Source organism: Protopterus annectens, chromosome 7.part0 (assembly GCF_019279795.1).
Source record: "Protopterus annectens isolate FY-2018-M chromosome 7.part0, PAN1.0, whole genome shotgun sequence".
Lineage (NCBI taxonomy): Eukaryota > Metazoa > Chordata > Ceratodontiformes > Protopteridae > Protopterus > Protopterus annectens.
The window spans coordinates 1,195,245,706-1,195,268,084 of record NC_056739.1 but is presented as its reverse complement, the minus strand read 5'-3'; the positions used below and the strand labels follow the sequence as shown (position 1 = coordinate 1,195,268,084).

Below are 22,379 nucleotides of genomic sequence, written 5' to 3'. Positions count from 1 at the left end.
TGACCTAGAGGAGTGAGATCTTTGGCTCCGTTCAGACAGCAGGGGAGATCCTGGAGCCGAATGAGCGGAGCCAAGAGATGGTGACCTGGACCTCTTCCTAGTTGTCGGCTCCGAAGGTCTGGTCGGAGCCGACACGGAACTACTACCTCGGCTCCGGCCGGAGCCGGCGCGGCCACAGAAACTGTGGACTGAGACTTATCGGCTCCAGCCGGAGCCGATGAAGGCAAAGGTTGAGAAACCTTAGGTCTCGGCTCAGTAGCCGGAGCCGAAGACCTAGATGCCTTAGAGGGCTTCCCTGTTGAAACAGACAGGGAATCCTCCTGCTTGAGTAAGCCTCTAAGAATCAATTTATTCTTTCTTTCCTGCAGGACCCTGGGGCTGAAGCCATGGCACACAGCACAGGAGTCCTGCAGGTGCAAAGGCCCCAGACAATAGACACAAGAAGTGTGAGCGTCTGTCAGAGACATTTTCTGACAGCACGCATCACACTTCTTGAATCCGGAGACCTTTGCTTCTTTAGACATTTTTATCTGAACAGGTGTACACAAACACGCACACAAACACACTAGTTACACCCTGTCAGGTTAATTATAATAAAAAGCAGTACTAGAAATTTAAACTAAAATAATACACACACACGCCACTAGGGAAGGAAAGGCCTATAGGCCCAAGGGAAGAACCAAAGGTTCTTGAGGAAAAGAAACGGAAATTTTTGGAAGGGAATAAAAAGTTTTCTAACTACACTAAACTAAGTAAATATATTAAATTAAAGGGGTTTTTAAAGACTAATTTCAACAAGAAATAGTACTCACCAAGAACCGGTAGAAACAACCAACCTCGAAGCTGTAGCGGCAAACGAGATCTGAGGTAACTCTCGCCTAGCATTGTGGGATATAAGGGGAGCCTCGAGCCGGTGGAACCAACTCTCGAGCTTTTAGAGTGGCCGAGTCGGAGCCGAGGTCGGCTCCGAACCCATCCAGCAAGAATGAAGGCGAGATAGACAACTTAACATAATATATTTACAATAAGAACATGTGCCGCATTTAAACATGCCTTTAGTTCTATTTGTACATTCTCTTTTTCTCTCCAGGAGTGATTTCAGATTTTGGCCTCGCCTATATGTTATTCTGGGCCTAACTCCTAGAGCTTTCGATAGCTTTTCATCCCCTTTGATTAGATTCCAGTTCTTATTAAGAACTTCTCTAATGCATAAATGATCCAATGAATATGTACAAAGAAAACTGACTTGATGAACTATAAAGTTACTAGACAAATGGGTTGATTGCTCGGCAGTACAACCTTGATAATGGTTCAAGTTTTCAATTGGGATGACAGCCTGATCAGATAACAACGGTGTAAAAAACCCCGTAGTCCTTTTGTTTATTATCTCATTTTTAATGTTTAAAACTAGGGTAGAAGGATACCCTCTGTTCAAAAACATTTTTTCTAGCAAGTCACATTCAAGATTGAAATCGGTCACATCAGAAACCATACAGGCTGCCCTAACCATCTGGCCTTTAACTACTGCCTTCTTCTGATGGTAGGGGTGACAGCTAGAAAAATGCAAAAATGTATTGGAGTATGTTGATTTACGATATATCAAGCTTTTATACCTACAATTTAAGTCATCCCTAATAAGCTGAATGTCGAGGTAGTTAATGGACCTCTCCCCTATGGCATAAGTAAATTCCAAAAAGTTGGTAGTCTGGGTGATGTTCTTAATAAAAGAAGGAATAAGAGAAAGGTCACCTTTCCAGATACAGAACATGTCATCCTGGTACCTAGTGTACCAGGAGACATAGTTCTGAAAAAGTGAATCTTTAAACAAAAAATTGTGCTCCCAGAATGCCATAATGGCATTCGCAAAACTACTGCCACAGGGGGAGCCCATAGCTACCCCTGACTTCTGTAAGAAGAATAGATCTTCAAAAACCATGAAGTCATTAGCCAGAACAAGTTCTAAAAGTGTCCCAACTAAGTTAATGGTGTCTCCATTAACTTTCTTCATAAGCAGAAATTCTTTAATCCATTCAATGCCCAGCTGCTGGGGGATGACCGTATAAAGGTCCTTAATGTCAATTGTGAGAAAATGTGCATTGGGCTGGAACTCTAGCTTGTTGATATGACTAAGAAACCCCCATTGGCTTGGCCTAATAGCATATAAAAAGAACCAGATGCTTTGAAAAAACTGTTTGTCTGACGAAGGAAAGTTATTTTACTTGCCGAAAGCGCTCACATTAAAAGGTTTTCTTTATTTTATTTTGCATAGTTGTGATTTTATTTGTTGAATTTTTTTGCCGGCTTCTATTGCTTCCGTGGTGCCTGATTTATTAGTTTCAGTTTTTGATTGTTATTTTGTTTGGTCATTGTGATGGCAAGCGGAAATGGAGCGGCAACTCAGGACTTGTTTTCCCAGGACGTAAGTAGGGCTAACAGCCAGGAGAACGCAATCGGAAATTTGACAGCCCTAGTTCAGGTTCTTCTAGGGCGGGTTGAAACTTTGTCTCAGAAGGTGGAAACGTCCTGCACTAATAGACTGAATGAGCCTAATGCTTCTGTTAGACAACTAGGTGAAATGAATAATAATGATCCTAATGAGCCTTTGCCAGGAGTTGGTAGCAGCAGTGTCACAGGTGGTGTTTCAAGAGGCGTCATTGGAGCCACCGACGCTTATTCAACACCACAAAACAACATAAGCCGTATGGGCATTAATCAAGGAGGAGCACAAGGCACCTCAGTCCTGTTGGTGAACGACAGTGGCTCACAGAATTGTGTAAGTAATATTCCTTCAATGTCAGCATTTGTGAACAATAACAGTTTCTTTTGCGGAAATAACCAATTAAATAATTCATCTGAGGGAAGGGAAGAACAGTCCGCAAATGAATTACCTAATTTAATTAATGACTTTGATATAAAACTTTATAAATGTAGGAAGCTTCAACTTGAGGTTTCCTACCTACAACAATGTATACAGAACAAAGTTATTCCCAAAGGTCTTAGGCAATGGCGGTATCCAGCAGGGCTGGTGAATGACTCTACGTTCCATAGGGAACTACTGGACCTTTTTGACCGTCAAGGATTCTAATTTCTACAGGCTCTTATTAATTTCTATTCTACTGATATTAACATTCTTAAAAAAGAATTGGAAATTTTAGATCATGCCATTAAAAGCCATATAGACTTTTATAGGTATAAGTATGAATATTGTAGAATTTATACTAGCATTGAGTCAGCACTGAATAAACTTTTTATTACTAAAAAGAAAAAGATAGCTAGGGATATCAGCAACTATTCCAGCAAAAGAGCTTATTCCAAGCCTCCTTCTAATGGTTCAAGTACCCAGTTACCTGACTTTAATATAGACAGAAATTTGAATGAAGAAGTCTTGTCCCCTAGTACATGCAATGATAGGCCAGTAAATGGAAATATGGATAATCAGCCACTCAGACGTAGTGAGAGGCTTTGTACAAACAACAACGGCTTTGGCAATAGGGACAATAATGTCAGCAGCAATAGCAATAATTCGGATAGACAACTGAGGGACATAAATGATAGAGGTGATGGATCTAACCATCAGGATTTTCAATCAACCAACAACAACCGAACCATCAATCGTCAGTCCAATCGGAATCGGCCACAAGCGAGGAACAACAAAAAAAGCTCGAGGAGACGGTAGCCCATATTCAAGAACTAGCTTGTGGACCACAAGTTTACACAAGCTCAGATGGGGACTTTAATATTTATAATTATACCTCTTTTGATGTGGACCAAGAATTTGTTGATTTTTTGAGAAACATGGACATTGCTAAAACTATCATTGACCTCAAGTTGTTTGTCCGTAAACTTAATCTTAATTTGCTTATGGGGAGTAGTTCTAGCATGGTTAGTTCTCTAAGGGTCTCTAGTGTATTTAATCCACTCATTCACCCAGATTTGAATGTTTTTGAGAAAATGTGTGAGATAGATTTTTGGGCTATTAAAGAAAGCCAGCTATTTAAAAACACAAAGAACACTATTAGCCATTTTGAGTATGACTGTTTAAACCTGCTGAATGATTGTGACATTAGGGTCATGAAGCCTGACAAAGGCGGTGGCCTTGTGTTTATGCAATATGACATGTACGTAGATAGTATGGTAAAACATCTTAATACTGCTGCATACACACGGGCCACTTTAAATGAGGTCAATGGGGCACATAGAAAGATTAGAGGGGTGTTGGAGGACTTATTTCTGGAGGGCTCCATTGACATTGACCTATATCATTACCTCATAATGTTAGCACCTAAAACACCAGCACTTTTTGGCAATCCCAAAATTCATAAAACACTAAATGATCCTCCCTTCAGACCAATAGTTGATGGTCGAGGATCAATTACGTATGGGTGTGCCAAATATATTGATAGTGTGCTAAAACCACTTATTGCTAGTGAACCACAAATCTGCAAGGATTCGTGGGGGTTTCTTAGTCATATCAACAAGTTAGAGTTCCAGCCCAATGCACATTTTCTCACAATTGACATTAAGGACCTTTATATGGTTATCCCCCAGCAGCTGGGCATTGAATGGACTAGAGAATTTCTGCTTATGAAGAAAGTTAATGGAGACACCATTAACTTAGTTGGGACACTTTTAGAACTTGTTCTGGCTAATAACTTCATGGTTTTTGAAGGTCAATTCTTCTTACAGAAGTCAAGGGTAGCTATGGGCTCCCCCTGTGGCGGTAGTTTTGCGAATGCCATTATGGCATTCTGGAAGCACAATTTTTTGTTTAAAGATTCACTTTTTCAGAACTATGTCTCCTGGTACACTAGGTACCAGGATGACATGTTCTGTATCTGGAAAGGTGACCTTTCTCTTATTCCTTCTTTTATTAACAACATCACCCAGACTACCAACTTTTTGGAATTTACTTATGCCATAGGGGAGAGGTCCATTAACTACCTTGACATTCAGCTTATTAGGGATGACTTAAATTGTAGGTATAAAAGCTTGATATATCGTAAACCAACATACTCCAATACATTTTTGCATTTTTCTAGCTGTCACCCCTACCATCAGAAGAAGGCAGTAGTTAAAGGCCAGATGGTTAGGGCAGCCCGTATGGTTTCTGATGTGACCGATTTCAATCTTGAATGTGACTTGCTAGAAAAAATGTTTTTGAACAGAGGGTATCCTTCTACCCTAGTTTTAAACATTAAAAATGAGATAATAAACAAAAGGACTACAGGTTTTTTTACGCCGTTGCTATCTGATCAGGCTGTCATCCCAATTGAAAACTTGAACCATTATCAAGGTTGTACTGGTAAGCAATCAACCCATTTGTCTAGTAACTTTATAGTTCATCAAGTCAGTTTTCTTTGTACATATTCATTGGATCATTTATGCATTAGAGAAGTTCTTAATAAGAACTGGAATCTAATCAAAGGGGATGAAAGACTATCAAAAGCTCTAGGAGTTAGGCCCAGAATAACATATGGGCAAGGCCAAAATCTGAAATCACTCCTGGAGAGAAAAAGAGAATGTACAAATAGAACTAAAGGCATGTTTAAATGCGGAACATGTTCTTATTGTAAATATATTTTTGTCACTAATCAAATTCCCATTAATAACAAAACATATAAAATTAATTATAGATATAATTGTGAGTCCAAGGGAGTTACGTAAGTGGCCTTGTGCACTCTATGTGATGCATTTTACATCGGTAAAACTGAAAGGAAACTGAAACAACGCATTTACGAACATTATTATTCTATAAGTAAAAATTATCCCAATAATGCTCTGGCTAAACACATTTTAGATCATCCTGATCATGCCTTCAAGTTTGCAATTCTACAACATAGGAGAATTGATATTAGAGGAGGACCTTGGCAAGTCCTCCTCGAAATTGATGAGCTCATGTGGCAGATTAAGACACGAGCACAAGTTTTCCCAGGTTTGAACGAGAATCTCTCTATTAAATGCATGTTGAGATACTTGGCTCTTAAAAGATGACACCAATTTGTTTATACACTTACACATTACTAGTTTATTGTGCTAGATATCTAACATTAATATTGTTTATTTTTATTATTTTTTACACATATTTTTAGATTTCTATACATTGGTAAGCCTTTAGCATATTGCTTTGGGAACTATGTGAAGATATATTCAGGTAATAACAACATCTATAGCGGCTCATATCCATTTTTAATGTGAATAACACTTTGGAATGTGTACATAAATATTTTTTGTTTATTGTTTTTTTCTTTAGAACACTTGTATTTTTTGATTACTAATGGTTTCTTCTTAATAGGTAGGTTTTATATGACTGTATTGGATTTATATTGAAATTTATTATTATTCCATGATTTTAGTGGCGAGGCTGCTTTAAAAATTGTTCTTTTGTTATTTAGGCTGATTGTTTAATTGGCTTGGCCTAATAGCATATAAAAAGAACCAGATGCTTTGAAAAAACTGTTTGTCTGATGAAGGCAAGTTATTTTACTTGCCGAAAGCGCTCCCATTAAAGGGTTTTCTTTATTTTATTTCACATAGTTGTGATTTTATTTGTTGAATTTTTTTGCCGGCTTCTATTGCTTCCGTGGTGCCTGATTTATTAGTTTCAGTTTTTGAATGTTTTGCATCGACCTGCAGTGTCTGAACAATAAGAAGTATGAAACTTTAATGTCTAGCATTATCAACTTCTCAGTGATTTACCAGAAAATCAAAACGTTTATAGGGTACAGAGGAAAATCAGAAACTTCAGAGACATTCTGCAAAAGGAGACACAAAACCACAATGTTGTGTGCATATACAAAATTTATATTGCTTTTTCTCTTTCAGAAGATAAAACAATTCTATATACTCATGTATCTGTGAGTATGTGCAGAATAATTCTAAGTCCATATTATAGCAACTATTTTACAAGAGAAATTACTTTTATAGCTGCACATTAAGAAATGCAACTGCACATAGTCTACATGGAATGAAAAATACCGTAATTGTTTTATAGTGTGCATACTCACATACCTGCACAGATGAAATCATGAACACTCGTGCGTATACACACACACACACACACACACACACACACACACACACACACACACACACACACACACACACACACACTGAAGTAAGGATTCTGGAAAAGAAAAGAAAAGGAAAAGAAAAAATAGACTACACATGCTTCCTGATGACAGCGGTTTACATGCATTTTTTGAATAAAAAGAAATATGAAACACTAACACTTGGCATTACTGACTAACCATAATCATCAGTATTGTATCACAGAAAATCCAAACTTTTAGAGAGACAGGGAGAAAATATAAGGGCAATATTAGAAAGATCCTGCAATATTACTTGACAGGTATTTCTCCATTAAGAGTTTTTTTTCTTTCTTTGCAGCTAATCATGATATGCATTTAGACAGCCTATAATAAGATGCAGATGGAGGCAGGACCAACAGTGCATGTTTTTTTTTTTTTATGTTCTTGTTCCACATCACAACATACTCAACTACTGTAGCAGAAAATTAAGAAACGAGCTTTCATAATTAAAATCAAGCCTGTTTTTTATTAATTTGTTTAATTATAAAAGCTTGTTTCTTGAATATGTGTTTTTTTCCAACATATGAGTCAAGAAAGGGCACAGACTATGAGTCTGTGGAAAATGGGGGGGGGGGCTCCACCCTTTTTGCCTTTAGGTTCCGGCACCAATGGGCTTGACAAAATATGCTAAAATGCTTCTTAAATATTAATTGCATTAATGACATACCATGCTTACTAAGACTGTGCAGTTGGTGAAGAAAATAGATGATGTGCATACATTCTTGAATTTTGCTGTAAATTTTTCACCATTGTACGAGGGAAAATGCAGACATATGTGTAACATATTATGAATAGAATATCAGAACATCTTTATTTGGCAGCCATTTGTGTTTGTCTCACTGGCATTGCCTTTGTTTATAATGGTCACCAAACTGTTGATTTCGAGTACAATTGTGGAGTTTGCCAGGGATAGAGAGACATATTGGTGGGGGGGGGGGTCAGAAGGCTGCCCTCTTTTGCATTGCTAAAGTAGCTATGCACATCATTTCACAAGAGATGATTACTAGGAAGGCAGTAAACTAGGGAACTATGCAAAGGGCAGAACATATACAGATGACAAATATATGTAAAACAGCACATGAATAAGAGAATATCAATGTTAATCTAATTTTGTATAGTCAACTGGGGGGAAGTGCACTGAAAATGGAATGAAATGGATGGGAAACAAGACTGCAGAAAGGAAATGTTTTGTACATTAAATATATCACCACTGCCATTATGACTGGAAACAAATTGCAGAAAAGACTAAAATGCAGTGAAAAGCTATGAATTTCTTTGGATAATTACTGAAATCCACAGCCACCATACCTAATAACAAACTGACGAAGCATAACATACAAACATCAGGAGTCCAGTTTCTTGTAAAAGAACTCAAAGTAATTTCTAAGTCATATACAACCCTGAACCTACGTAGTACTTGTGTCATTATCAAGGAGCCAGTTTTGCTGAGGAGAGATTGACCCTGATCAGAGACGGATCATGTTCAAATGGGGCCCTAGGTAGGGTAATGGATTGGGCATCACACACACACACACACACACACACACACACACACACACACACACACACACCTTACCTGGTTATGTGTCCAGTAGTGTTCCACTGAAGATGTAAGCAGCAGGTCACGTGTTTAAATTCCATGTGTGGATGCAGAATATAAGAAGCAAGCAACAGCAGGTGCATGTGGATGCACAACAAGATGTAAACATTGCACCCAGAGGGTATTCTTAAAGGCAAACACCCTTAAAGAAAACACGTATTGTTTTTTAATTTAAATTAAAAACTAAGTGTTTTGGCAGCCCCCTGGCCAGTGGGCCTCTTCCAGCCAGCGGGCCCATAGGTGGCCCCCTGGCTCTGGGCCTGATTCCAAAAGACTTGCTCTCAGTGTAAGTTACCAGTATGGAATTTGCCCCCTGTGCAAGCCTGTTTATAGATAGGTCTTACACTAAAGTAAGTCACTCACACTGTGAGCAAATCTTTTGAAATTAGGGCAGACTTGCAATGACAACAACTCTTTTGGAATCTGGCCCATTGTGTTTACATTAACAAATCAGTTAATGAGCAGAATAACATTAAAAGAGAAAACATATTGCCAGAACCCATCCCATCTGTGCCACAAAACAAAAAAGTTATCCAAAGGTAAGGAATAGAAAAGTTGACAATATTTGGCTGTAGAAATACAAACAGCATACTAAGGAAAAAAAGAACATAGCATTAGTTACAAAACAAATGCAACTGATAAAGAATTTCCTACAATATTCACCCCCCCCAAAAAAAAATCCCACTGGAGGGATTGGGGAATGGAAATGTTTTCCAGTCCCTTATTTTTACTGTTTCAATATCAAGGAGTCAGGTTTGTAAAACAGTTATTTTCTTGTACTTTAACAAATTACTACATGAGCGGAATAACAAGAAAAGATAGAAAATATAATACTACAAGACATCTGAGCCTCAGAAAACTGTTTTTCTTTCGGCTTTTCCCAGTTAGGGGTCGCCTCAGCGGAACTCCGGTCCACTAATGATTGGCAGTAGATTTTTTACGGGTGCCGAGGTGCCAGCTTGACACCCAACCTTCAATGAAGGCACGCCCATTCTACACATGTCTTTCGAACCCCACTCGACCACGGGGGGGACATGCAGACTCCACACAGAAGGCGCTCCTGCCGAGAATCGAACGGGAGAACCTCTTGCTGTGAGGCAACAATGCTACCACTGCATCACCGCGGCTTATCCTGAACCTCAGAAAACTATTTCACCAAAATTAAGGAATAGAAAGTTGGTCACAGTTTGTTGTGGACTGGCTTGCTAAAGGGGGGAGAACATGACATTAATTACAAAACAAATGAAAATAAAACTTTTCTACGGCATCCAAGTAAAAATAAATAAATAAAAACAAAAAACATCTGACTGTAGGCACTAGGAAACAAAATTATTCTCATATCCCTTCCTTTCCAGTAGTAGCTATCACACATGAAACTGCAAATATCTCTAAGTGCAGTGACAGTTTTGACACCTCAGAAATAATGTGGGGGTGGCAGACTGACAATTTATCTTGGACTACAAAAGGCTTTCAATTTAGCTACTTTTTTTTTTTTGGTTGCAGCTGTATAATTACTTAGTATAGCATAAAACAGGCTCTAAGATAAACATAAATGAGGGTCATTCCAGGAAAAAAGAAGCTGTCCTGTTAAAGAAGGAGTATAAAATGACAATGACTGACACTAATCCCATTATATGCCAGTGGAATGGGAATACACTGCTACTTACTTATGTCTAGCTTGTTTTATATAAAGCAGACTTGAAATGGATTGTGGGAAAGAGAAAGGGTTGAAGAAAATCAAGATTATGTTGAAATTTTAAGCTCCATTGGCAGCCATTTGCAGAAAACATATTAAAATTCTGCAAGAAGCACACAAGAGTGATTCTGAGGTATTACAAATAGCTCAGAAAACAAAGAGAGAGTTAACAAAATAGATCTTTTTTTTTTGTTCTAAGGTGGAGTTTTCCTTTACGTGGGTCTGAGATATATTTTGGTTCTCACAAAACAAAAGTCGCTACTACAGAAAAATCTGCCTGGGAAATGGAACATAGATGGTGGGCAAACACAAATCTTATTACTTATTGTTACAATGACCTCTCCTTAAAGAACTACTGTTATGGAAATATCTTACAGAAGTGTGCTTTCCTTATACTACAGGGAATTTCTAGAACAGAGCTCTTGCTAGTAAAGATTTATTATAATTGCCAATTAAAGGTCAAGTTGTCTTGAAATGTGTTAATCATCAGTCAAAGCATAGTTTATGAACTCAACCTTCATAAAATAGACAACTTTAGCCATCAACTATAGATGAATAAGCAGAGCATTATACATAATTCTGAATTATATAAAATATATTTATTTTTCTATCAAGATCATATAAATTCTCTGGGTTATATTTTTTATCCCAGATTAGAAATGTAATGAAAATCTTATTATCTAATGGAGGAGTTAAATGGTCATACTTACTCTCTGGTAGTTTTGTCAAGCAACATTTCTGTGATTTTTGTTTAACTGTTTTTCATATTTTTTCACTGCCTACACTGTCACACAGTTATGGATTTTGTTATATAGACGTTAAGGATGCCTCATTTAGGGATACAAGGAAGCTTGCCCTCCTGAAAAAGATTGTGTTTTATACATTTTTAAGTTAAACTTCCCAATCTACAAAAATGAAGCACGATCCATTCTAGGGTGAGATACAGGGAACATGAGGAAACTGTTAAAATGATAATATTCGTATGTAGCTTTCTCAAAAAACAGTTATTTTTTCATTTCACTGCAAAATGTAGTATCATACACAATCCATCTAGAGTAACAAAATTAATTCAGAACAATCAAAACTGTTGGAACTGTAGGGGAAGAAGGACCTTCTATACACTGCTGGTAGCAGAGCAGAACAAAGTAGAAATGTTAATACAAAACCTTGTGTACTCTAAATAATAAGTTAGATTCCTGCCTACAAACTCACCAGGTTCTTCCATTAATTAAAACTACAGAACCAAAATATGAACTTGGCTGGAATTGTGTATTCTGGGTATTGAGAGGTCCATATTTTTCCATACTGGAAAGAAATTGCATTATGCTACAGAAATTTAGTTTTTTACTGGTTTATTTACTTTGTGGATCAAGGCGTTTGGGAGCTTGTCTGCTTCTTATTGCTAAGTAAATTCATGCAAATATGTCATGAAGGATACATCCATATTTATGAATGAATGAGTGAATGTGTAGCGAACTAATTTGCATGTTTGTATTGAATATTGGACACTGAGCTATAAAAACAAATATATAGATATGTGTGTGTATGTATATATGTATCCACCATTCATAGACAGTCTTCATCTGTATTTCCATACAGAAAGTTGATTATCTTGGCTCTGTAAGGTATAGCTAAGATCCCATGTTTAATAGATGGTGAAACTGTGCCATCTCTATAAGAACAATTACAGAGCTCCCCTGAATATGCCATATATCATATCTCTACATGATGTGGGCATTTGTGGATACAGCTATCTGCCTCTGGACATTGGTTACATTCCATGCATGGCACATTCCCCATACTGAAAAATTAAAAAACAATAAATAAGTGTTTTATATTATAGGTAACAGCATGAGGGGTTTTCAGGTTCAACAAATATCAGTGTTTGAAGTCTGGAATATCTAATACATTTTTTCAGCTTTCCCTACATTTTTTTGAACCTTAGTTCACTGAAATGTCAGCCAGATAAAACAAACTGGTCAGAATACCAGCTTGATGAAACAAGCACAAAATGCATTATCTGCAGAGGAAGTTGTATCTCCTACACTCCCTTACTTATATATACCAACTCCACGGTCACATAGCCAGTATAAAATAAATAAATAAAATCCATACACTCAGGAGCGGCCTTAGATCAACTGGTGCCCTAGGCAAAAGGACTCCACAGTGCCCCCCCCCCACCACACTACCCGGTGCCCCCATCCTGGTTTACCTACACCAAATAAATACTAGAAAAGTGCCCCTACCAGAGCGGCGCCCTAGGCAGCTGCCTAGTTGGCCTATGCCTAAGGCCGGCTATGCATACACTTTGAATCACCGACAATGGGCAAATAAAAACTGCACTTGCTCTGATTTCTTAACTAAAATGCAATTGGGCAATTCAACACTAGGGAAAAGAAATTGAAGAGTTTAAATATATCTATTTTGCACTTGAGAAAGTGTAGGGGACCAGTTTAACAGTGTCTTCATCTATCTATCATATTTTTTCCCTATTGCTTTTATTATCAATTTATTTTCTCTGTAAATGTGTTTTACAAATCAGTTATATACACTGAATGTAACATTCAGATGCAGGCATAATCTGAGAGAAAGCACAGGAAATAAACTAAATACAAGCATAGATTTACTTGATGTACTGACTTTTAGATGAGATATTAAAATGAAATCCTGTCTGCCTGCATAGGTGTAGCTTAGGTGGATGGTAAAGATCCAAATGTACTTATGAAAAAGATTTGGAGAATTTTCCAAGTCTCATGACTAAATTTCCATCTAATTATATAAATACCACCTCACCTCTGGTCTTCTATAAAAATGGGCCACAGGCCTAATCAGGGTTACAGATGTAAATAAATACATATTTGCTGCATAAGTGTTCTTCATGCATTTAGGATCTGTGCTTTTATGTCTACAATAGAAACCAGGAGAAACATAGAGACCTATAGAAGAAAATGGCAACTTGGCCCAACAGAGATGCCTAATACAAAATTAAATTTCATAATAAAGATTATTAATTTATTGCAATGGCCTAACTCCCCTTCCAAAATTAGTTTCTGTACCTTGTGTCCACTGAGTGCCTCCTCAAAATTAGCAGATTACAACTGTGTGTATCGCTATTGTTTATCCATCCCATAAGTTCTAAAGTTTGCATGTTGTTTTATATTTTACCTCTTATTTTGGATGGCTGTTCAAGAATTTGTCACCCATTAAGTAAAACAATCTGCTTTCTGAATCTGAAAGTGGTTTTCAGTGATATTCATGTAAAAGGCAATCAGATAAATTGCTTTGATCAGTTATCATCAATTCATGTATAATACACAGCCATCTTACCAAAATAAAACACACTCAAATTTCCAGCCAACATGATAGAAAGCTATGACAAAACTGATGAAATGGGACGCAGGGTACTAGGAACTGATAAGAATGAATGTTTCCCAATATAGCCATAGGTGAAAAATAGATATTAAATGAGTGAAAGTTGATAAAATTGATTCTGCTAAAAAATGTAAATGCAAAATGTAAGGCCAGCCCTTTTGCTAAACTTTGCAGCTTTGCAGCAGTGTTGATTTTGTGAGAGATAGAGAATTAGGTTAAGATACCAATATGTTCCCTTACATTACAAATCTTGGCTATTCTTTGCTATAAAGAGAAGTCCAGCTTTGTATCCCAACTTGTCTGTAACCTAGCCATTCAGATAAAGTCTTAAGTATGTCTTAATGTAACCAATCAAATTAAAATGTCAGATTAAAAACTGAATTACTGAGTAAAATGGAAGAAATCAAATATTATAATTCCAATAGCAAGACTACTTTAATGTTTTTCACATTGTGATTTAACAAAGCCAATAAAAGAAATTATATATAATATTTGTATTTCTCATGTTTGTGTAGGTACTATGTTAATTTCTGCTATTGGCACAAAATAATCGACATATTTGATGAGATAAAAAGACATTTTATTTTTTTTTTACTTAAAGCAATGTTAACAATACTAGCTTTAGTATTTTCTTAAGATTAGGAAGTGTATAACACACTTGTGTTGTGCTGATTTTGATGACAGATAAGTTACAAAGCCGAAGCACTTTAACAAGTTTATTAAATATTTAGGTATCAAAAGCCAGTGAAAATGTAGGATTAGATGTTAACAGCTGGTTCTGCTTCTTTTCAGCTGCTTTGATTTTTTTTTCACATTATGACTACAGAATTGCTTTACCCATGGAAATAAAGTAAAAGTAGTCAGAAAAGAAACAGTTAGCTTCTTGTATGTTGTTCTGGTGAGAGTGTGTACAAATAATGCATAAACATATAAATGAGAAGCAAAAGAAACCATAGTGATGAAAGGAAGTAATGTAAGACAAAAATGGTGATTAGTATGTCAATAACACTTAAACTTTTTTGCTTCTACAGAAATCAAAACAAAAGGTCCACATTCAGGAGGAAGAGGAAGAAACATCACATAATACAGCTTATAACAGAAAACGTGAGAAACAGCTTTTACCCAGTGTGGCTTCTACCAGAGAATCTAGCAAGAATGACAACTGTAGTGCTTCTTCAAGAGGATCAGAGAGGACTATCCAGACCTGCATATCTCAGCAAAGTGACTTCTCTCTTCTGAGTCTATGTGGAAAATCAGAGAGAAGTAACCAGTATTATATACCCTTATCTAAAGCCCATAAACAGAGAACCTGGTCCAACACATCTTCATCTAGAGGACTTAAAAGATCTGGTAAATCTAGAGCAAAAGAAAGAAATGAATCCAGTGTAGCATTATCTGTTAAGTCTGAAGACATTAACCACAGTGGGGATGAGCTGAGAGAATCTTTATCTTCTAGGTGTAAGCAGAATAATCAGTTTAAAATGTCCTCAGCTATATGTGGGACAAGTGATTGGTCTAAAAAAGTCTCAAAGGTGTGGTCTATATCAGGTGACCAGATCAGGGTAGTTGTACCCTTAGAGGTTCACAGAAATAAGGAATCCATGCAGGCCTCATCAATACAGTCTGAAAGCTCTGAAATATCCAGGGTGCCATCACCTACAGAATCTGTGAGTAGTCAGGATTCTAGAATGTCCTTACCTACACAAACAATGAAGAATGCTTTGTCTTTATAATATACTCACTCAAAGTGTTTTACACATATATGCCCAGAATGACTTCACTCTGTAAATCAGGTAAAAGTTAACAGCCCAGATTGACCTCACAGACTCTATTAGGCATACAATTTTCTTCAGTAGTACCTCCATCTCAGATAACGAGGGAATCCTAGGATTCCCTGAAGACCTAGTTTTCAATGACCATACCACTGATAAAGATTCACCCAGTTCTGAATAGTGAATTCCTTTTCCTCAGGGATGTGGAGATTCAGACTTGGTTGTTTTATGTTAGGGGTTGCAGAATACTAAACTCTCAGCATGGTTGGGGGAGGGGCTTTTCTACTTCAGATCAGTCAAGTGTACTTTACAAGTCTGTTTTTGAAGAACCATACTTTATCCAAAAATGATGATTTCTGCCTCCCACAAAGTTAAAAAAAAGATTAACATACTCTAGAATTGCAGTTTATTTTTTTTAATTATTCTCCTGTCTGCAAGCCATCTTGCCTCTATTACCTCCCATTTATTCCCAATCATCAGGGTGAGAGTCATTCATGACTTGACTGGCATCCAGGTAGCAATGAGGGTAATTTCCCTTTTCTGACCTAACCCTTATCTGGCAGTTGATTTGAGGTCTTTCAGTACCTTCCCCTGTTCCACCCCATGAAGGTTACGACTCGTTCATAGCTTGGCAGAGCCAAGCATATCCCAATTCTGGAGTGCTACATGCCATGCACCTCTCTTGTTAGTAAGTGCTGGCATTACAGTGAGCCATTGCTCTTCCAGTGCTTAAGTTTCTAGTCAGTCTTGAGTCATCTGGGTCATAGTTAGCACTCTGTCACTTTACACCAGTGACCTTACAGCATTGTATGTTTATCTTATTTTAAGAGAATTCATTTAAAGAGATAGTGCCATTATTTAGCTCATTGCTAGTTACTAGAACAGTAACAGTTCTAACCATTTTAACCATAGAAGCTGATGAAACTGGCATGATCTTAGAAACTTCACAAATGAAAACTGAAAACAGAGTGGTTTCCAAAATGTCTCCATTCACAAAGTCCAAAAGTGTGTCTGGTCACATGTTGGGTCATCTTTAGTGATCTGATAGTATAAGAAGTCTTTTAGAACTTTTTAATAAAATCAGGGAAAAGTAGATATTATCTAACAAGCTCATCAACATGTTCTCAACATCTAAACAGAAGACAATCTCAAATTATGTCTTTTTTAATGTCTGTGAAAATTAGCTATCCATTTATAGACACACAGCAAGTATCTGAGAAAAGTGGCAGATTCCAAATAATCCCACCAGTGCAACATATAAAGCAGTTGCAACAGGACAATAGCATGTAACTCCCATTAGAACCAGTAAAGCATAAGCAGATGCATCCTGGACTGCAAGGTGACATTGGTTTCACATAACAAGGTGACATTGGTTTCACATAAGGTGACACTGGCTTCACATAACAAGGTGACATTGGTTTCACATAATCTTCAGCACAGGATCTATCACTAATGACAAAGATTAAGTAAGCTTCTCCAAGTTATTACTAAAGAATAAAAGATCTAAAATAACTTCCTGTACAGGGCCTCTGAAAAAATGACTGACAAAAAAGTGTTTGTCATTTGTTTGTTGACCAGGGTAGACAAGAGACAATCCTTGGCATATCATGACAGATTAAGACAAAGTGAGAGGATGAGACAATTTGGAAAGGAGGGTAGGGGTTAATCTCGTTCTGTTAGTAGATACTGCAAATATGTGAAAACTATATAATTTCTTAGCAACTATTAACAGTGAAGTTCTGACATGCCATCTTGATATTGCTGGCAATAGATTTCACAAAACTTTTCATTAATTCAGTGCTATGAGTACATTTGCTCAAATCTAGCACAAAGAAGTCGACATGAATTGTATATATGAGCACTAGGAATGGGTAAACATTAAATGATCTGCAAATAAAAATTGTGACACTAAAGAAAACTCAAAGGTTGAACATGATGAATAAAGACCAGCAAAATTCCACCAACACTGAGTGAATATATTCACATGTCAGCAAACAGTAACATCTGTGATTCAAGCCCAGGTAGAGACATTCTATTAGGACTTGCTCTGCTTCACCTCAGTTTCCTTTGAAGTGTGTGCAGAGGTGTTATAACTACAACCTCAAGGCACATCTACTTACTAATATACATGTGATTTGTGAAGAAAAATGAGATGTCAAGCTGGGAGTCAGGTGACAGAGCCTTATTAATAAGCTTCCATACATTATCTACTTTCATCTAAATTTGAGCACGCATTATTTTATACTGTATTCCTGCACTTTGGTGAGACTGTATACCTGAATCCTTAGATGTCTAATTTTTCTTCACAGCTCTACTACAAGAGCTTGTGTACAATTGCTCAATGACACTTACACTAAATGGGTCTATATCATTTTGTCAAATGGGTATTCAGTGAATACCCATTCATCAAACACCTAATTACTGAAGCTGTGTTTCAGCAAATGGTGGCTTTTAACTAGGACAGACCAGTGTTTGGTCACTGTCTGAAATTGCCCTTTTCCCCACTGTAGTGCAATATCAGAGTTGGTATATTTAGTTAGGGGGGTATGGGGGTAAAACCCCCCACATTGGGGGGTGGGGGGCATAGACCCCACCTTGGCAGGTTTTTAATTTTTTTTGTGGGCTCTCGGTTGGCCAACCACTTGTCTGCCCTAGTTAAAAGCCACCATTCACTGAAATGCAGCTTTGATAATTAGGTGTTCGACGAATCGGTATTCGCTGAATACCCATTCGATGAAATGTCATAGACCTCACTAAACATCAGTTGCCCTCCCACTAACCCAGTCCTGCTGAAGTACCTAGCCTTCCCCCCAGTCAACTGCATATATTGTCTGGTGTCCTAAAACGTGCTTCCCTGGGACTGCTATTATTACCTGTCATTATACATGGTCTAACAACAGAATCCAATAGACAAGAAATCTGATTACTTGATGATATCACACAAACCAGAAATCGATATGTACTGGAAAATGTGCATAATAAGTTAAATTATAACTTGAATCAGATACTTCCCTGGCACATTAGAAACAAGATAATTATTAATATAAGACTAGGCTTGTATTGTACATGAACCTGCACCCAAACATACTACATCATGCATTAAATGTCATGGTGTTATAAAAAGGAACAATGGAGTGGTTGATATATCTAGGGGGAGGTGAGTTACATTTATGTCACACTATGTAATTTTTTTAACAAAGTGATTCATTAAGGCAGTCAAAACCCACTTACAGCCATGTTAAATGGTTAGAAAGAACCTAAATCCATAAATCAGATTGGCTATAGGAAGGGATACACTCTTTCCCAGTTAGAATACTCCTTTGAGCTTACTGTGTTCACCATAAATAACAATCTACATGGGCACCAGGTGTAAAATTTATGTTACTACGCTAAAAGGTAGTCTGTACCATTACTCAATGAAGACAATTGAGTCGGTTCAATCTGATATGACATTCCTTTAATGCATACGAAGTAAGAATCTAGTATAACAATGAAAGATACACATATAACAAAACCGTACTTCAACTTACAGAATCCTGACTGTAAGAATCAATGACCCTCATACAAAAGTAATAACAATACTTGCATATGTACTATTCCCAAGAGGGATACAATTGTTAACTATATGAGAAGTTCTACTTGCCCTACCTGACAACCAGAGATAAATCCTGCTATTCTGATACTTGTATACAAAAACTTGTGTATTGGGACATGTCCCCCTCCCCACTAGGTAGCTGTCTCCAACAAAGATAACTTGCCATGGAGCTCCAGTCTGGACTCGTTTGACTGCTTATGGTGACCCCTGCACTGAGGATAAGCATGGATCCTTGGCAAAATAAAACCACTAACCATATGCCTTTGTCAGACACCACAACAGATGCACATTCCATTAATTTTTAAATTATGGAAGGCCTGATGCCTGCTACATTTGTTAAAGGTACTTATTACGCAACATTCCCTAGTGGATTATCACATATATTAATCGCTGTATTGGAAAAGTGTGAAATGTAATACATATTTGGGAGTGATACAAACCTAAAACTGTTCATAAACCAAATGAAAAAACTCTTAATGCAATCCAATGCCATTATTATGCCTTGTTCAAATGGCAAAATATTGCTGCTCTTGTTACTGTCAAAAGTGATATAAACAAATCTCACATATGTTGAGAAATACTGAATTCAATCTCTATCCATTCAGATAAACATTATTTGAATAACTCAATTTGGTATTTAAAACACGTGTAGTTTCACAAGAAAAAGAGACAAATATTACTTCCTACTCAGTCTGTAATTCATGTAGACTTGGAAATGGCACAGGGCAAATCTGAGACCTTTCCTTAAAATATGTAAACCTTCAGATGTTAAAATTACTTCAGAAATTATTTTTTTCTGAAGAATATTAGTTTGAACTAACTTCTATTCCAGTTTCAGTAATATTAAGAGTCACATATTTAAATCCTATGGAAAATTCTCAATTTACCCTGAGATGAAACTGCACTTTCTAATCACATATATTTTTATTTTGCAACCATTTGAAGGTGACTTTTTATTTATTTTTTGAATATGTAAATCTCCCATGTGAAATGCTTCTTTCATGAGATGCAGTTTGCTTAACTTCATGTGGAACATAAGCTTTACAATGTTCATATAAGACAGTTAATTGAAAAAGGAAAAGCTGTTTCAGTGTAACAATAAAAGACCGCCTGAAGAATATTAAAATGTGATTATCTATATTTAATCTCAAATATATGATGCTGAATATACTGTCTTGGAACATGTACAGACTTCTTCAAGAGAGGGCAGAATGTAAACATGATATTTATTTCACACAGAAACATTTATGTACATTGAAATTTCAGACACTGAAGCTTAAGTTTAAGCGCAGGGCAGTGGCGCGCAAATGGGATCGGGCGAAAAATTAAAAAAAAAAATAAAATAAGCATTTTAACCAAAATCACTATTTTGCCATTATACTCAATGGCAGGCAGAAGACAATATGCCAAGTGAATAGTGGTTGCTAAGGGGGGAGGCTAAGTGTGGGACCTGTAATGATGCATCAGGAGGCAATCCTATGCAAATGAGGGGAATGATACTGAATCCCACATTTCCCCTCAATGCTAGTCAGCACCCAACAGTGTAAGAGCAGGAATAGCTTGGTGCAAGCCTAGGAGTTAGCTGACATCATAGTGGGGTGTGTCAGGCATACTGTAAGTGGATTGGAGTGGCTCGGGTTTGCCCTTAGCTTAGCAGAGCTAAGCAAGGGGGTATGTCTGAGGCTGCCTAGCACTCTTTACATTGCTTAAGCGGGTGTGCACGCCGTGCACCGGAGTTTAAACATAAAAAAGTAAACTAGGAAATAGCAGTTCTGTGCACATTTGAGCACTGTGTTTACGCGGCGTGCCCCCAGGCTTAAACAGGAAGGCAATGGGAAAGGAAGACAGCAGTAGGAAGGTAATCTAGGAGAACTAGCATAGCTGGCAGGTGAAATGTATCAGAATCAGACAATTACACAGGCAGCAGACCAGCCCAGCCCAGAACACTACTATTAACTATGCAAACACTTTTCCCTCTGTTTTTTCCCACATACTCTACACCACTGGTGTATACAAGCAGGGGAATTTTAACAAATAAAAACAACAAAATGATAGGGACTGCAATAGCTATCATGCATCAACATGTGGAAGAGGTTGAGGGTGGTGAGGATGAGAATGCTGTTGACCAACCCACAGTGAGAAGATGGAGAAGAGTGTACAGACCCAGGGTAACCTACCAGGGGCTACATGAGCTAGAGATAGTGGAGCACTATAGGCTGGACAGGGACCTCCTACAGCAAATTGTTGAGCTGTGCCGGCCACGCCTGACACACAGAACTAACAGAGGGGAACCCATCCCAATGGATACTAAGGTATGTGAAGGCCTAAGTATACTTGCTACAGGTACCATCCAAAGGCCAACTGGGGATATCATAGGGATCTCACAGGCATCAACATCCAGGATACTCCACCAGTTCCTGGATGCCATGTCAGCACATGCCGGTGAGCCTGTATATTTCCCCAATAACCATGAGGCATTGGCCAGCAATATGCGTCTCTTCCAACAAATAGCAGAATACCCTGAGGTAGTGGATGCTATAGACTGCACGCACATATGCATCAAAGCACCACCCGGTGAGCGGGGTACAGTCTACATCAAACGCAAGGGCTTTCCCTCCATCAACTGCCAGGTCATGTGCGATGCCAAGGAAATAATAATGAATGTGTGCTGGCTGCCCTGGAAGCTATCACAATTCCCACATCTGGCATCTGGCACAGCTGTACCAGAGATTTTCCAGTGGGGACATCCCTTACGGTCACCTAGTGGGGGATGCTGGTTATGCACTGGAGCCGTGGCTGATGACACCCATCAGAAATGCACACACACCTGAACAAGAACTCCATAATGAGGCACACGTACAGACCAGAATTGTAATAGAGAGTGTGTTTGGGATGCTCAAGTCATGGTTCTGGTGCCTGGACACATCCGGTGGAGCCTTGCAGTACTCCCCAGCTACATGTGCTCAAATTGCCATTGTATATGCCATGCTACACAATATGATCCTGCGGAAACAGCTGCAGCAGGAACAGCATGGGGCAGGGCCACACAGCCCCCTCACCATTGCCAAGGCCTGCACAGGCACAGAGTGACTCGGAGGAGGAACAACCTGAGCCTAGCCCAGTAGGCAGAAGGAGGCATGCCCAGTCTGCCCTGGCCTTGGCAAAGAGGCAACGCATAGCACATACACTGACACAGGAGGGACCCAGGGAATGGCACCTCTCTCGGACTTGCACATACAGTAAAAGGGATGCCAAA

General features: G+C 38.0%; 1 protein-coding gene across 1 annotated transcript in view; it reads left to right on the top strand.

The window, feature by feature from the left end:
- The window catches only part of LOC122806958, a 157,799-nt gene extending 139,711 nt beyond the window's left edge, over positions 1 to 18,088 (top strand). Inside the window, exon 5 of the mRNA XM_044077808.1 lies at positions 14,788 to 18,088. Coding sequence (XP_043933743.1) covers positions 14,788 to 15,489 — 702 coding nt within the window. The 3' untranslated portion in view covers positions 15,490 to 18,088. The remainder of the gene's footprint in view (positions 1 to 14,787) is intronic.
- Positions 18,089 to 22,379: the final 4,291 nt, after the last annotated feature.